Source organism: Lampris incognitus, chromosome 2 (genome assembly GCF_029633865.1).
Source record: "Lampris incognitus isolate fLamInc1 chromosome 2, fLamInc1.hap2, whole genome shotgun sequence".
Taxonomy (NCBI): domain Eukaryota; kingdom Metazoa; phylum Chordata; class Actinopteri; order Lampriformes; family Lampridae; genus Lampris; species Lampris incognitus.
This window is the reverse complement of record NC_079212.1, coordinates 11,439,426-11,457,487: the sequence shown is the minus strand read 5'-3', so window position 1 is coordinate 11,457,487 and position 18,062 is coordinate 11,439,426. Positions and strand designations below refer to the sequence as shown.

The 18,062-nt window shown below is 47.4% G+C and overlaps 1 protein-coding gene across 1 annotated transcript in view; it reads left to right on the top strand.

Moving 5' to 3' along the window:
- LOC130108340 (plexin-A2-like) overlaps positions 1-18,062 on the top strand; it is a 179,689-nt gene that overhangs the window by 84,468 nt on the left and 77,159 nt on the right. Inside the window, exons 9-12 of the mRNA XM_056275245.1 lie at positions 31-231; positions 1,080-1,176; positions 1,613-1,812; positions 14,802-14,953. Coding sequence (XP_056131220.1) covers positions 31-231; positions 1,080-1,176; positions 1,613-1,812; positions 14,802-14,953 — 650 coding nt within the window. The remainder of the gene's footprint in view (positions 1-30; positions 232-1,079; positions 1,177-1,612; positions 1,813-14,801; positions 14,954-18,062) is intronic.

Genomic DNA, 18,062 nt, shown 5'->3' with positions numbered 1-18,062 from the left:
ACCCCCCCTCCTGGTGCCTCTCTCTTCCAGGATTGCCCCCAGCTGGTGCGCTCTGAGGAGATCCTCATCCCCGCAGGAGAAGTGAAGCCGATCACCCTGAAGGCCAGGAACCTGCCCCAGCCCCAGTCTGGTCAGCGAGGATACGAGTGCGTCCTTCACATCCAGGGCATCAGCCATCGAGTCACTGCGCTGCGCTTCAACAGCTCTAGCGTCCAGTGCCAGAATAGTTCGGTAGGTTGGGTACAGCCCGTTTGGGTTCACTAGAGAGGACGTGATTGCCGATAGCACTGTGCAGGTTTTGTGTTTGTTTTTGCACAATTATGACTGGTGTTTGAGATTTTGTTTGATAGCTAGTCAGATATATACATACATACATACATACATACATACATACATACATACATACATACATACATACATACATACATACATACATTAACAGAGACTGATCGATTGATTGGTTGGTTGGTTGGTTGGTTGATTGATACTGTGGAAAGCTTGTTCCCAAGTGATTTTGGCACTGTTTCCTTGCGTGTGTCCGTCAGTGAATGGATACACAAACCCAGCCTGGGTAATTACACTGGTAACGTGTGGAAAAGCAGTGCCCTCAATCCAAGCACAGACTGACTCCTGCTGTATTTCCCCAGCTGACTCTCTCGCTCTTTCACTCCTGCTCACTCTCACTCACAAAGACACATACACACACCAAATGCATGCTCAAAATACACACAAACACATGCACAGAGAATGCCAGGAGGGAGCTAGAGGCGTAAGGAGACAGTTGAGGACATCACCTCGACAGGCCAGAGGACGGGGGAGGAAATCAAAACTTGCACTTCGCTCTGTCATGCTGGTCTTGGTTTCTTCCTCTCTCACCTCAGTGATGATGAGGTGATGTAACTTGGGGGGGAAACACTCTTAATTCTCATCCACCAGCTTCCGGGGCTCCATATTCCCAAGCCTCCCTGTGAAATACTCTCTTGTTGTTTTGTGTCTTTTCCGAACCTTCACCCTCCCTCACCCAAACCCTCTGTTCCGATCTACCCCCCTCCACCCCCGTCTCTCTCTCTGCACTCCAGTATCTGTATGAGGGCATGAAAATCAGTGAACTGCCAGTTGATTTCTCAGTGGTGTGGAACGGCAACTTCATTATTGATAACCCGGAGAATATCCAAGGTAAGAAAAAAATGCTGCCGTCAACACATGCTGGCATAGGTGAAAACCGATGGAAAAATCTAGAAAATCTAGCTACCGCTCTCTCGCGCTCTCTCTTTCTCTCGCTTTCTCTGACTCCCCTTTTTTCCCCCTGCTTTCAAGCAGTGTCTTCTCTTGATAGGGTTGAAGACAGTTTATATATCTATATTTTTGTACATAAACAAATATGCATAAAACTGAGATGAATCGCTACGGAAAAAAAAAACGTTTTACTTGACAGATACAGAACCCTCCCTTAAGAGACATTACACTTACAGAAGACCTGTCTGTTTTTGTTTGTTTGTTTGTTTGTTTGTTTTTTTCCCCACAAAACAACTCGTAATATGCAAAACTGTGTATAGGTGTCTCTGTTTCGGTGTGTTTAGATATTTTTCCAACTGCTTCCATCACCCCACAGTTCACCTGTACAAGTGTGCAGCCCAGCGGGACAGTTGCGGCATGTGTCTCAAGGCGCAGAGGAAGTTCCAGTGTGGCTGGTGCAGCAGCGAGGGCAGGTGTACCCTGCGGCACCACTGCCCGCCCATCAGTCCTCACACCACCCGGTGGCTGGACCTGTCCAGCAAGAATGTCAAGTGCACCAATCCACGCATCACTGAGGTCAGTGCACTCAGTCTATACTTCCAGCCTGCCCACTCACATCCAGTTCTAATCAAATAGTATACAGCAATGATATTGCATCATGATGGTTCAGATATATAGCAAATATAACTTGTGTAGTTTTGAGTGGTGCCGTTTTAGAATCATATATCAATATGGCAGTTTGGACTGTACTTGGTGTGTCATCTGGATAGAGGAAGGAAGACAAGGAGACTTGGTGGTGGAATGAGGAAGTAGAGGAAAGTATACAGAGGAAGAGTTTGGCAAAGTGGGATAGTCGGAGAAGAAGTGGAATAGTGAGAGAGATGAAGAAAGTAGACAGGAGTATAAGGAGATGGGGCGTAAAGTAAAGAGAGAGGTGGCAAAGGCAAAGGAAAGGGCATGTGGTGAGTTCTATGAGGGGTTGGACACTAAGGAAGGAGAAAAGGACTTGTACCGAACTGATTGGCTAGACAGAGGAACTGAGCTGGGAAGGATGTGCAGGTTAGGGTGATGAAGGATAGAGATCGAAATGTGCTGACAAGCGATAAGAGTGTGTTGAGACGATGGAAGGAGTACTTTGAGGGGCTGATGAATGAAGGAAATGAGAGAGAGAGAAAGAGAGAGAGAGAAGGTTGGATGATGTGGGGATAGTGAATCAAGAGGTGTGGTGGATTAGCAAGGAGGAAGTGAGGGCAGCTATGAGGAGGATGAAGAGTGGAAAGGCAGTTGGTCCTGATGACATACCTGTGGAGGCATGGAGATGTTTAGGAGAGATTGCAGTGGGGTTTTTAACTAGATTGTTTAACACAATCTTTGAAAGTGAGAGGATGCCTGAGGAGTGGAGAAGAAGCCTACTGGTACCGATTTTCAAGAACAAGGGTGGTGTGCAGAACTGTAGCAACTACAGAGGTATAAAGTGGATCAGCCACAGCATGAAGATATGGGAAAGAGTAATAGAAGCTAGGTTAAGAGGAGAGGTGACGATTAGTGAGCAGCAGTATGGTTTCATGCCATGAAAGAGCACCACAGATGTGATGTTTGCTTTGAGAATGTTGGTGGAGAAGTATAGAGAAGGCCAGAAGGAGTTACATTGTGTCTTTGTGGATTTAGAGAAAGCATATGACAGGGTGCTGAGAGAGGAGGTGTGGTATTGTATGAGGAAGTCGGGAGGTATAGAGAAGTATGTAGGAGTGGTGCAGGATATGTATGAAGGAAGCGTGACAATGGTGAGGTGTGCGGTTGGAATGACAGATGGGTTCAAGGTGGAGGTGGGATTACATCAAGGATCGCCTCTGAGCCCTTTCTTGTTTGCAGTGGTGATGGACAGGTTGACGGACGAGATCAGGTAGGAGTCTCCGTGGACTATGATGTTCACGGAGGACATTGTGATCTGTAGCGAGAGTAGGGAGCAGGTTGAGGAGAGCCTGGAGAGGTGGAGGTATGCACTGGAATGAAAGTCAGTAGGAGCAAGATGACAGAATACATATGCATGAATGAGAGGGAGGACAGCAGAATGGTGAGGATGCAAGGAGTAGAGGTGATGAAGGCATATGAGTTTAAATACTTGGGGTCAACTGTCCAAAGTAACGGGGAGTGCAGAAGAGAGGTGAAGAAGAGAGCGCAGGCAGGATGGAGTGGTTGGAGAAGAGTGTCATAAGTGATTTGTGACAGAAGGGTACCAGCAAGAGTTAAAGGGAAGGTTTACAAGATGGTAGTGAGGCCAGCTATGTTATATGGTTTGGAGACAGTGGCACTGACAAAAAGACAAGGAGGCACAGCTGGAGGTGGCAGAGTTGAAGATGCTAAGGTTTTCGTTGGGAGTGATGAAGAAGGACAGGATTAGGAACGAGTATACTAGAGGGACAGCTCAGGTTGGACAAAGCAAGAGAGGAAAGATTGAGATGGTTTGAACATGTGTGGAGGAGAGATGCTGGGTATATTGGGAGAAGGATGTTGAAGATGGAGCTGCCAGGCAAGAGGAAACGAGGAGGGCCAAAGAGGAGGTTTATGGATGTGGTGAGGGAGGACATGTGGGTGGCTGGTGTGACAGAGGAAGATGCAGAGGACAGGAAGAGATGGAAACGGATGATCTGCTGTGGCGACCCCTAACTGGAGCAGCCGAAAGTAGTAGTGGGTATTAATATGACAGTTAAAAGCTCCCTGTGATAGTTTATTGCCTCGTTAGCATGGCCACAGATTAAGAGCATCTCTAAATTTGATATTCCACATCACAAACGCCTTGTCAGCTGAAACCATACTTGATTCTTGCATGCTAAATTCCTTTACAGTGGTCATGATTTGGAAGTCCTCATTTGTTTCCCTACGATGGCCTGCATAGGAGGCTTTTTTCTCTGTTTGTACAAAGATGGTACATTTCTTTGGTTGGGTTCTGACGAGATGAGTCGAGCTCTTGACAATGAAAGGTCTGATTTGCATCGAGGAGCTTGGGGTGAGGGCCAGTTACTCTGCTCTGCTTTCCTCTGGACTCAGGATGAATTAGAATGAGCCCGTAGGAGGCTCCCTAGAGTGGTGGCCTCACTTGGTGCGTACAGATCTGTACATGGTACTCACATTCACATTGCTCGCTATCACTCGCGCTCTCTCTCTCTCTCTCTCTCTCTCTCTCTCTCTCTCTCTCTCTCTCTCTCTCTCTCTCTCTCTCTCTCTCTCTCTCTCTCTCTCTCTCTCTCTCTCTCTCTCTCTCTCTCTCTCTCTCTCTCTCTCTCTCTCTCTCTCTCTCTCTCACACACACGCACACACACAAACTAAGTGGGAGAGCATCTGGTGGTGAGCGCAAAAGTGGGTGTCCTGTTGTGTGCGTGCGTGCATGCCTGTTTGTCTGTGTGTATGAGTATACACGTTTCTCCATGGAGAGTTCATCTCACCTTCAGGGTTTATACAAGGGCGAGGCCTTCACACATACACACACACACACACACACACACACACACACACACTGTGGTTCAGTTGTACGGGCCTGTCTCTTTGACATCCACTCTCTCTTTGTAGTTGGAGTCAGTGTGCACAGATGCCTGTCTAAAGATTTTAATGTGTCACGGCTTTGCAAGCCACCTCGCAAGGTCATTCCATTGCTTTTACAGTGCTGTTTGCCTCCATTCAGAAATATAGGCATACTTAAGAGAGGGAAGCGGCCACATTAATTAAACAACTGTTCTCAATAGAGCTTGCTGAAAGTTCTTTGCTATTGTAACATGCTGTTTCTGTAGAAGGTACCACCACCACCCTCTGAGCGATACCAGCCGAATGACTAGCCATCGCAATTGCTGTACCTTCTTCCCCCCAACCATACAATGGTCATGATGTGGAAGTCCTTATTTGTTTCCCTACGATAGCCTGAATAGGATGCCTTTGCTTGCCGGGGCTGTATTCCAGTCTCGTCGATCAACAGTGACTGGGGAGTCAAGGTAGGACCATAGGTGGCCTTCAGCCCATTCAGTAAAAGTATATTTTTGGACTTAAATGCATTGTGTGCACTTTCAGTATCATGGACAGCTCAACATAGAAATAATCCAAACCATACCATCTATTATCCAAACTGCTTATCCTGCTCTCAGGGTCGCGGGGATGCTGGAGCCTCTCCCAGCAGTCATTGGGCAGCGGAGACACCCTGGACAGGCCGCCAGTCCAATAAATAATCTAATAAATAAAAATAATGAATCTAATAAATAGTCCAATAAATATTACATAGAAATGATCCAAACCATTCCCTTAGTGAAAAACTTAAACCATGACATCGTTGCTCTGGAATGAGGAGAAACCTCGCCTTCTTGGCAACTCATCGTCTGCACTGAATAAGCACTGTGTGATATGTACTGGCGGCCTGTCCAGGGTGTCTCTCCGTCTGCTGCCCTGTGACTGCTGGGATAGACTCCAGCATCCCGCGACCCTGAGTCGGATAAGTGGTTTGGATAATGGATGGATGGATGTTATGTATCAGCTCAGATGTCGGCTGAGCGCCCGCTAGTGGTGGTTCTCGTGTGTCATGTTTGAATGAAGTAACCACAACAGCTCGCCTTGCGAGGACCGGAGCATGCACTTCTGCCACTCAAGGTGAAAAAACATTACGCCGCCCCTCTTATTTGCAGCGTACTATACCAGCAACAACACAAGAATACCAATATGTCATACACATAACGCAAATAGTCTAATGCAATGCTTGTGTGCTCAAAGTGTCAGCAATATGCATGACGCACGATGCGGGTGTTTTGTGGATCCATATACAAATAACACACCAAACAGGTCTGCATAATAAATCCAGTAACCTGGTTCTTTACAGCCATGTCATGACAGCACATATAATCCAATCTCAGCTCCTCAAACTAAATAACACCGTGCAAATTTCTCATCTGCGTACGACTAGAGAGCAAACGAAGCTTACCTTTGAAATTGGCGTCATTAGGCCAGGCTACCATTGGGTGGTGAGAGCTGGGGGCGGCTGCAGGTGCGGCGTAATTGACACATTCCTCAGCAATTCCCTGTGCTTAAACAACACGTAGCCTAGTGAGCCTGCAGTTTCTGCTATTGGTTATGCCGCAATTTATGCTCTTGAATAGTTGGCCCCCATTTAACCGTCATTGCCGAAGTGCCGCCCCAGACAACTGCCTAGTTCGCCTATATGGACGCGTCAGTAGCGGTCTCGCCACAATATATATAAAAAAAAAAAAATAGTGGAGGTGAATTATTCAGTTCTTGCCGTCAGCCAGGGGCACTTTTTGAAGGGTGGGGCCTGTTTCATTTTTGAAACGGGGCCGCCAATGGCTGGGACATACGATTTAATTAGGTTTGGCAACGCACCGCTGCACGCTCTTTAACCCACCAGACCCCTCCACCTCCTCATCACTTCATTTGGCTCCCCACTCCAGCACCACACATCCAGCTCCAGCCAATTAAAAAGTGAAGTTAACAACTTGGTTAATTGATTTGCTCTACTGTACACTGATAAGACCGCCAAAGATGGGTAAGACCCTCCTTTCTCATTATGCTCCTCTCTCTCTCCCTCTCTCTCTCTCTCTCACTCCCCTTTGTTTGCTCTGTCTTTCTCCTCTCTCAATCACATTTTCATTCTTTTTTTACTCACCCTTCTTCCCTCATCCCTTCCCTCCCAAGTGTGTGTGTGTGTGTCTCTGCATATCACTATCTCTGAATCATCCTGCTAAATGAAGTTATGCTCTTGTGTAACTCCATTATGCTCTCAACCTGTCATTCTGTGGCATCGGAGAGCACGGTGGATGAAACCAAGTGAAATTGTGTATGTGTGTGTGTGTGTCTTTGTGCAGTGAGACAGGGAGAGTTTTTGTGTAAATGATTTGACGGAGCTGCAGTAATGATGCCTGAGAAATTATTGTTTCAGCTGTGTTGTGTATAAAAGTTGTTTTAAAAGTCAAAAGTCTCTCTCCCCTCTTTCTGTCTCTCTCTCGCTCTCAATCACATTTTCATTCTTTTTTACTCACCCTTCTTCCCTCCCCTCCCAAGTGTGTGTGTGTCTCTGCATATCACTATCTCTGAATCATCAAGCTAAATGAAGTTATGCTCTTGTGTAACTCCATTATGCTCTCAACTTGTCATTCTGCGGCATCGGAGGACATGGTGGATGAAACCAAGTGAAATTGTGTGTGTGCGTGTTTGCGTGCATGCGTGTGTGTCTGTATTTGTGCAATAGTCAATGCTATCCCATGGGATTTATGGGACTTATCTCATTCAGCTCAACTTTTTCATTATGGCTGAGAGCACAGTATGTGATTACCGAGGCCATCACCAGCCCACATCTCCAGCACACAACAGAGAATGGAAAAGAACAGAATTAAACAAAACAAACAGAGACACAATGATTTTTGTACATATAAGCCCAACGGGTTCTTTCGGTGGGTTGGAAAAAAACAACAACATGTATTCAATTACATCGATTTCCCTGCAATAAGTAAACTGACGGACGAGTTACCCAGATCCCAATTACAGGCTCACAGCAAAACAGAGATGAAACAAGGTAGGAGAGCAGAAGCACTTGACATGGGGAGGGGAAAAATATCGCAGAAATTTTTAAAATCATGAACCAGAGTTGGGAGAATATGCAGAGAGTGAGGGAGTCGACATGAGGGACGGCACAGAGGGAGGGAAGTGGTGTAAGAGGATGATAGCTAGTGAGAGAAAGGTAAGTAGTGAAGTGAAAGATGAAGATGGAGGACTGTAGAACCTGATAATGTAATAAATCCCCGATAATGTAATAACCCTGATAATGTAATAAAAAAAAATGCACTTGAGGCCATTGAAAATGCAATAAAACCTGATAATGTAATAACTTCCTGATAATGTAATAAAGTGCATTTCCCGATAATGTAATAAACTATATCATAGCTAACCCTAAACCCTAACCCTAATAACGTCCCGTTAATGTAACACATTATTACATTATTGGTAAAAAGTTTATTACATTATTGGGAAATGCACTTTATTACATTATCAGGAAGTTATTACATTATCAGGTTTTATTGCATTTTCAATGGACTCAAGAGCAGATTTTTATTACATTATCGGGGTTATTACATTATTGGGAATTTATTACATTATCGGGTTCTACAAGGACAGTACAGGGTGTGAGGTGGGTGTGGTCTCAAATCTGGAGCTGGAATTGCCAGCCTATTCCATTTAGCCACAGTTTCATGTGTGTGTGTGTGTGTGTGTCTAGACTGTAGGCTAGATGGAAACCTCTTCAACATCCAAAGGTTCCAGGCCACCACCAAGTTGTCTGCAGTACAGGTCCTTGAGCTGCAGTATGCTGATGACTGCGCTCTTGTAGCCCACACACCAGAGGACCTACAAACCATCCTTCCCACAGTTGTGAATGCCTACAGCAGGCTGGGTCTATCAGTCAACACCACCAGGACTGAGGTGTTATGTCAATGGAGGTCCAGCCCCCCACCCACTATGCCTGTCTTCTTTATAGAACACCAAACACTCCAGTTGCTCCAGCTTTCAAATACCTGGGCAGCATCCTTTCTGAGGGCTGCAACACTGATCACGAAACTCACAATAGAATCAAACAAACCTCTGTAGCCTTCGGCGAACTCTTGACATAAGGTCTTCCAAAACAAACACCTCCACCTACACACCAAAATTGCCATTTATAAAGCTGTCTGCATCGCAACTCTACTATACAGCTGCGAAGTCTGGCTCACATACAGCCGCCACCTAAGTTTGCTGGAGCGGTTCCACATAAGGTGTGTGCAGTGAATCATGGGGATCACATGGCGTGATTGTGTTCCTCATGCTGAGATTCTTGCTAGGACAAACTGCAAGAGCATAGAAGCCACAGTCACTGAACACCAACTGCGCTGGCTTGGGCATGTCATGAGGATGAAGAATGCCTGCCAGGTCAAGTCCTGTATAGACAACTTCCACTGGGCCGCCGGTCCACAGGTGGTCTGAAGAAGCAATACAAAGACCAGCTAAAATCATCGCTCAAGAAGTGTTGTATCGACCCCCTTGAGACTGGAGCAAGTTGCCATCAATCCTTCCAACTGGCGGGAGAGCTGCCACAGAGGTATAGAAAAGCTGGAAATTGAGAGGAATGCAAAAAAAAACCAACAGAAAAGACTAAGGAGACACAACCATGCCTGCTCCCACTAACTCAGATCTCATATGCCCAGCGTGCAATAAAATTTGTGGCTCAAGAATTGGACTCTACAGTCATCACAGAACACACCGTTAATGAAGAGGGATGTCATCATCGGACTTGGTGGACTACCAGCAAGCAAGTGTGTGTTTGTGTGTGTGTGTGTGTGTGTGTGTGTGTGTGTGTGTGTGTGTGTGTGTGTGTGTGTGTGCGCGCGCGCACCTGCACATACATACAGGAATGAGGAACTTTGCTCCCTCCATTAATATTCCAGTTGACATTGGATTTGTTGCTCTCGCCTGCCCTTCCGCACCTTGTTTCATCTCTCAGTCATTACAGTTTTTTTTAGGATGTCTAAATTCCTGCGGTGGGCTGAATTTATTCATTTGGTTTTGACTGTATGCCCCCATAATGAGCTGATTTGTATACATACTAGCACATTAGTGGTTGTGCCTACCAGAAGATGTGCCTTTTGAATAATTAATGTTTCTATTAAGTGCCATGGTGCCTCCCACCATAGACCATAAATATTGAAGAGATGTAAAGCCCTATAACAGCTGAGGGAGCAGCATCAAATGAAGCTGAGAGTTGGACGGGCATATGAAAGGCTTCTGGGGAAATCTCCTCAATAGGCCTCGGCCTTGGCTTCCATGAGTTTTAGAGCAAAGAGGTGCAAAGGAACATCTGGCTATGGCCTCAGGAGAGCAAATTCATCATTGCTCTCTTCTCTATCGGTCTTTCCTTTGTTTCGCTTTCTCTCTTCTCTCTCTTTTTTTTTTTGCTCTTGCTCACACATACATACTCACACTCACTCACATCGATGATCCTTTGAACACCACAGGGATGATGGCCCGTCAGCAAGTAGCACAGTACTACTGAGATCTCCTCACTCCTGTAACCCAGAAAGACCCGTGTGCTTTACCCGCCCATTCATATCCAGCCAAGGGACAGCAGGACAAAATGTTGACCAATCAAACGAGTCTGGCCGGCAAACATTTACATTCATGTGACCATAAACACACATAAGCACAAACACACTTTCACACTTTTGCACACACATGCACGTATGCATGCACATATACACACAGATAAACATGCAAATACACATGCACACACACCACACATAGATCTATACACACAGTCAGGCGCACACACACCCACACACACTGGCATGCACACATACAAACAAACTCACTACACACCCACACACAGAGACAATTACTATCACTCGTGGGGGAGGGCTCTGTTGAATAATAACGCATAGCATCATCAAGTCTGTTTGCAGGGTAAAAGTTGCTCATCCTCAAACGTGTCCTCCAAAAAGAGCTGGCTCACTTCCTCGCCCCCCCCCCCATTGTTTCACTCATCCTTCCTCTTCATCCGCCTAAAACTCATTTTCATCACATCCCATATATCTCGACCCGCTACAAGGCATTTAAGACCCCATAAAGTATTTAGGATGTAGTTTGCTCAAGAACAAGTGATCAGCGGGGTTTTGTCAAGCCCATTAAATTCCAACTACAATTAAATGGGACATGCTTGACTTCGTCTCATCAGACCAAAATACAAAGAGATTAGCAGCAGGCTCCTAAATTGTATCAGGGCCTATTTAATTTCAAAAGTGAGAAATGTGTTGGACATTTCCATGCTGCCCGTCTGATCTGAAGTGTTCACACTGTCTTTCGGCCACTTCTTCCTTTGTCTTACTCTCTCTTTCCTGCCATTCCCTGATCAATAGTTGAAGGAGCCAGTATAGGGGGAGCGAGTCTCTTTCAACCTGACCGGGAGATTATCTGCTAAAGAGAAACTCTTTTCTGGAAGGTTCTGTCTGGGATTAGAATACAAAGAGCTCCTCTGGTCTTCTGAATGCAGGTCATCTCACCCCTCTTTGCACTTACTACGCTTGTTTTCCAAATCCTGCAGCATGTCTGAGGAAGTGGTGCTAGAAAGTCCCGGGGCTCCGCATCCCCGGCTCTCATCCCCAGAGCCGGAGAAAGATAGAAATTGGCTGACTGAAGAGATTCTTAAAAAAAAAAAAGAGGGAGAGGGAGAGAGGCGTACTAGCTGGCTGGCTGTTTGCTGGGAATTACCCTCTATTGACAGTGTGACAAAGCCAGGCGGGCAGCGGCGCTGTGTTTAAAAGGATTACACAGGGAGCGTGGCGTGGTTGGGGAGGAGGGACCGGGGCTGGCAGGGCGTGTGTGCGTGCATGTCCAATGAGGCTTCCTCTTCTTTCCTCTGCGAGTCAGGGTGTTAAGACAAAACGGGCGAGCCAGCGCCCGGAGAGGGGGGACGTACTGTGTCAACTAGCCGGAGGAAGCTGAGGGAGTAAAAGCAAAAGCAGACGCAAACAAGACGGGGGGGGGATGATGTGAAACTGTATCAGTTACTACAATCCTTTCCCTTTACGAGCCAAAGCCTGGTCTGTCGGTGTCAGTTGGATGTGGTTAGCGGGGATTCCAACCAAAGCCAGGGTATAGATGCGTAGACAGACATGGAGCTGCTCCTCGCTCGTCCCTCGCGGCCCAGAGACTTCAGTGGACCGAGCGTTTGAAGTGGTACGTTTGCTGTGATCCACTGATGAATCGAGGCTCTATCTGCCAATGGGTGGCTCAGTCGAATGAGTTTCATGCATGGATTAGAGTCGCTTCCCATGCTGGGCCCAGCGTGGGAAGGGTTCCATTACTGCCTCTGGGGGGGGGAGGAGGAGGGGGAGGAGGTCTTCCAAGCTTTTAAGTGGCCCATCTGTGATACTGTACTGTTGGTCTGTCATCCTCCCTGCCTCACCTGTCACCCGTTCAAGTCAGGTTTATTTGTGTAGCCCAAATCCACGAGGTGGTCCCGAAGGGGCGTTACACTCACTACAGTACACAACGGTTTATGACCTGCGACACCCTCTATCCTTGGACCCTAAACCCTAATGAGAAAAAACTCCACAAGGAAAACCTGATCAGGGGAAAAAAATAAAAAATATGGGAGAAACATCCGGAAGAACAACAGAGGAGGGATCCCTCTGCCACGACGGACAGACATGCAATAGGTGACAAATTTGTCTGTCACCCATTGTGGCTGATAACACCGAACAGAGAGGCCCGCACATCCCCTCTGCTGCTCGTCCCCGGCTTTCTACTGTCTCCTTCCTTTCCTCCTTCCCCTCTCTCCGTCTTTCATTTTTATCACTGCAGTACCTTTCTCTGTTTCCCTCCTATCTTGTCCCTTCCTCCCTCTCTCTCCTTTCCTCTTGCTGTCTTGTTCTATCTCTCTCTCTCTCTCTCTCTCTCTCTCTCTCTCTCTCTCTCTCTCTCTCTCTCTCTCTCTCTCTCTCTCTCTCTCTCTTGGGCCCTTACATTGCTTACATAACCATCACTAAGTCTACTCAAATAGCTGCTGCCATCATTTGACATGGATATTTTTAGCCGTTATGCCCCCCCCCCCACCCCACCACCACCACCACCACCTCGCGCCCCACAACCCTGCATGCCCAAGTAGCACTAAAAGATTCATGTATTCAGACCCCCGGGCAATGCAGTGACACAGTTACTTTACATCCAGAGCAATTAATGTCCATTGAATCTAGATTACAATGCTGGCCTCCCAATAGGACGGCACACTGCCCCAGTGTGTGTCGGGGTGGGTTGGGTGCTTTTCAGAGGGCTGGCTTCACACGGCAGGTTGCCGCTCTGTGAACGGGCGAGGATGGAAATGTCTCCTGCCCAAGTTGGGTTTTGCCTCGTTTTGCATGGCTAGTAATTACTTATTGATTATTTACATAGCACCCATTGTTCAACACAGCAGAGCTACAGTCATCTCCTCCCCGCTGCCGTCCTTCCTTCCAGTCTCTGTTATTCTCTTTTACTTCCATTTCGCTTGCTCCCCCCCCCCCCTATTAGGGGTGCAACGGATCACAAAACTGGTGGTTCAGATCGTATCACGGTTTTGAGTCACGAATTGGATTATTTTTCGGATCAGCAATAAAAAAGGGGAGACGGATATAACTTTGCTTTCCATTTATTCTGCAAAACACTTAAAGCAAGGAACTTCTGCCCGTGGTCTTGAAGATTTCCAACGTTTACATAAAATCTTAGAGAACATATAAAATATTCATTACTCCGTTGTTAAATTAAAGTGCAATATGAGGCTTTTTGCAATGCGGCCATCCCTGATCGATCGGTAGGGATTCAACATGGCCTCTTCACGTGAACACACAGCGCTTTTCTTTCTTTTTTTGCATAATTAACCAATCATTGCATACGCTGCAGAGTAAAACACAGCCCGCAGCTGTCTTGTCTGTCTTTTCATTGCAACTCTGCATCGAGAGTGAGGGAGTTACTACTTTAAAAAGTGACAGCCGCAGTGAAACTGTATTTCACTGTGATGGTTAAATTTTGCAATTAATCCATATGGGTCACATGCGTGCCGAACTGTACGGATCACGGATCAACTACGTTCCATTACACACTCTCTTTCTCTGCTCTCTCTCTCTCTGCTCTGTTCTCTCTCTCGGCTCTGTTCTCTCTTTTCTCTCTCTCTCTGCACTGTTCTCTCTCTTTGTCTCTCTCTGCTCTGTTCTTTCTCTCTCTCTCTCTCTGCACTGTTCTCTGTCTCTCTCGCTTTCTCTGTCTGCTCTGCTCTGTTCTTTCTCTCGGCACTCTTCTCTCCCTCTCTTCCCTCCCTTGGTTTAGCTGGATACTGGCCAAGCCTGAGCCTCCATGGGGCTCTGCAGCACAGAAGGCAGCTTGCTACCCGGTGCCAAGGTCACGCTGGGCAGCCATATTGTATTTTATGAGAAGGTGGTCCACACTAAGCACTAATATGGCCTCTCGTTAGATTTATCGTCTGTGGCAAAAGTAGTGGTTTATGTGCAGCTTTCTATCCAGAATTTTGACGATCTCATTAATTTTTATTCTATGTACGTTCTTTGTATTGGCTTTAATACTGCGTGGCCCATAAGGACTTGTTGAATGAAAGATTGTTCCATTTCTTTGGAGGCACACATAGTAGTCGTTTGTTTATGTGCAACATTGTGTGTGGGTGGGTGTGTGTGGGTGTATGTGGGCAAACGTGGGTGCATATGAGCAGAGAGGTATGACACCAGTACCACAGTATTACCATCAATATTTCTCTCCTGATGGCTGTTACAATGAAGGACGTTTGACACAATGATTCACAACTACATTTGTTCTCATATTTCGTTGACGCCGGGGTGCTTTTAATATCGTGTCCAAAAGGGATGTTTCCTCCTGAGGATTCATGGAGAAACCTGTGTTACTTGCAATGACACTTCATACCTTTGACCAAAGTCATGATGTTAGGAGCATCCTTCATGTTCCCTCAGTTATAATACTAAGTTACTGTTTCATCTGTGTCCTTTGTGTAGGTGACCCCAGTGGCGGGGCCTCCGGAGGGAGGGACCCGGGTGACCATCCATGGCATGAATCTTGGCCTGGCTTTTGCTGACATGGTGGACAACGTTGAGGTGGCAGGGGTGAGGTGCACCCCTGTAGAGGATGGCTACATCATCGCCGAGCAGTAAGTCATGCAGACTGGATCCTCAGTCATGCCTTCACACAAACGTTCCAAAGCCAGATCCGAGACCCCCACAAGATGGGCGAGAAGTCTGTAATTAATGCCATGGTAATTGAATTAACTCTCCACGATTGTATCAATTCTAAATTGGTAATCTCATCAGCACACTCAGGACTTTATCATGTGACCATGTATTTTTCACCTGGCAACCTGACATGTGCAGGGAAATGATTGAATTATCTAATGAATTATTCAGTTATATATCAAGATGCAAACAGCACAAAAAGATAGCCATCCCAACATAAAAATAATGATAATACTGGCGTCCGGGTGGCGTAGCGGTCTATTCCGTTGCCTACCAACACGGGGATTGCCGGTTCGAATCCCCGCGTTACCTCCGGCTTGGTTGGGCATGCCTACGGACACAATTGGCCGTGTCTGCGGGTGGGAAGCCGGATGTGGGTGTGTGTCCTGGTCGCCGCACTAGCACCTCCTCTGGTCGGTCGGGGTGCTCCTGTTCAGGGGGGATGAGGGGGAACTGGGGAGGAATAGCGTGATCCTCCCACGTGCTACGTCCCCCTGGCGAAACTCCTCATTGTCAGAAGCAGCTGGTGACTCCACATGTATCGGAGGAGGCATGTGGTAGTCTGCAGCCCACCCCGGGTCGGCAGAGGGGGTGGAGCAGCAACTGGGATGGTGCGGAAGAGTGGGGTAATTGTTCCAAGTACAATTGGGGAGAAGGGGGGGGGGTAAATAAATAAATAACAGTAGAACTTCTAATAGGGTATTCCCAGTTACTGAGTTATGAAATGAATAACAAAGAGCAGACATTTAAAGCAGAAAAACAGCAGAACTTAATTATAACATCACTGTCTCGGGGTGTGGAAATGTGTAACACGGGGGGCCCCGACAATGTTTACACACTGGCTTCTGCAGTATGCGCAGTCAGACAGGAGACTCCTCTCATTACCGCCTCGTTCCTAATGAAGACTGGATCGCATCCAGGCGGTTTGGGCCTTCCATTGCTGATTTCCCCCCTGCAGCACACGAGCTCGAACCCCTCACCATAGCTCATCTACTGAGCAACAATCCCGCAACAGCTGTGTGTATTTACTCGTGTTTACCTCCCTAATTGCCCCATGCCGTGAATACATCACATGAAAGCCCATCCTGTTCACCCTGAACTAATGGAATATGGCCCCTCGCTTCAGAGCTGCCCATGGCTAGGAACACAGACGAGTGTGGCGTTTGACACCCCGCTCCTTATGGTTGGTTAGCCTGGGCAGGTGGATGGGAGCCGGCAAGGGGGAGAGACAAGGTGGTGATGACGGCACCGGCGGGGTGTTTTACCCCGAGATGTGTTTGGGTAGGAGCTTAGCCGGAGAAAAAGAAAACACAATAAGAGGGGAGTTTAATATCAGCAGCCCATCTTTCGGTCGACACCAGAGACCAGCGGGGTCGGCATGAGCGGGAGGAGAGGAAGAGTCCAGTGCAGGTTTAGGGTTCAGATGTGCAGCTGCAAACTGAGACAGCTGACCCACACACACACACACACACACACACACACACACACACACACACACACACACACACACACACACACACAAGCTATCACAGTCATAGTTCTCAGAGGAGTCCTTAACCTTAATTTTCACACTGGCCTACTTTTGCCTTTGCCCTCAGTGAAAAAAGCTGCTAAGAGCAGCACAAGCTCACATACATTCACTCTGACACGCTCTGCTGCTGATACAGCACATGGCACACACACACACACAACTCTCTCACACACACACACAAGCAGATATGCATGCAACTTAAAGAAACCTCCTTTCTAACAATTAAGATGGTGACTGTACGATTATTCCAGAAGGTTGTCAGTCCCTCAGCTGGATAAAAATCACAGGTTCCCCACACAGACTATCACCCGTGGACAGTGGTAATGATGTGTGTCTCTGGACGTGTGCCCTTTACTGGGCAGCAGTAATTGAAATTCACGACAAACCCCCTTACTGTGGGGGACAATTTGTCAGCGGTGCGGTGATCTGACAGCGCTTTAATTTGATTGGGACACTGTCAGTGAATGTTGGAGAGAAATTAGAAAACTCACCCGTGACCCCCGCGAGTCTAACTTTGAATGAGCTGGAGTGTGTTCATGATGTTGTTATGAATAGGGCCTTTGTTCGGAGCGCTTGTGCGTCATGCTAGCTCGGAGTCCCTCGTATTCTGGTGTTTGTGTAGCGCTGATGTGAAATGTCGGCTCCGTCTGACAGACAAGACCGCGTCGGAGAAACAACATACGTGGTCACACGTGTTAAATTTGACCTTGTTGAGGGGCGCCCGGGTGGCGTGGCGGTCTGTTCCTACAGACACAATTGGCCGTGTCTACGGGTGGGAAGCCGGATGTGGGTGTGTGTCTTCGTCGCTGCGCTAGCACCTCCTCTGGTCGGCCGGGCACCTGTTCGGGGAACTGGGGGGAATAGCGTGATCCTCCCACGCGCTACGTCCCCCTGGCGAAACTCCTCACTCACTGTCAGGTGAAAAGAAGCGGCTGGCAACTCCACATGTATCGGGGGAGGCATGTGGTAGTCTGCAGCCCTCCCCGGATCGGCAGACGGGGTGGAGCGGCGACCGGGACGGCTCGGAAGAGTGGGGTAATTGGCCAGATACAATTGGGGAGAAAAGGGGGAGGGGATTTCCCTTGTTGTGTAGTTATTGACACATTGTGATCATGTCGGTGGCTAGTTTGTGACTAATTCTAAGCATTTCCTTGACATAGTCGGGTACCCTAAAGACACAATTCACAGCAACCCTGAAGCTTTGAAGTGTGCTCCTTAAAGAAAGTGAAAAGCATGTAGGTGTCCTGCACGGCGGCACCGTGAAGCCGTCTGTACCTTTATGTGAAATACGCGGCTTCACAAAGCAGCAGCGTAGTGGAGGCCCTCGGGTGGCGCCCTGCAAATAAGGGACTCTTCTGAACACCAAGGTCTCATGAGAGGAAGGTATGAGCCCTGTCAGAAAAAATAAATCCTCCGTGAACCACTCTCTTCCACCCGGTCCAAGCAAGAGGGCTTCCAAAGTCATTTATTCTTGACTGGGAAGATTATTACTGTAG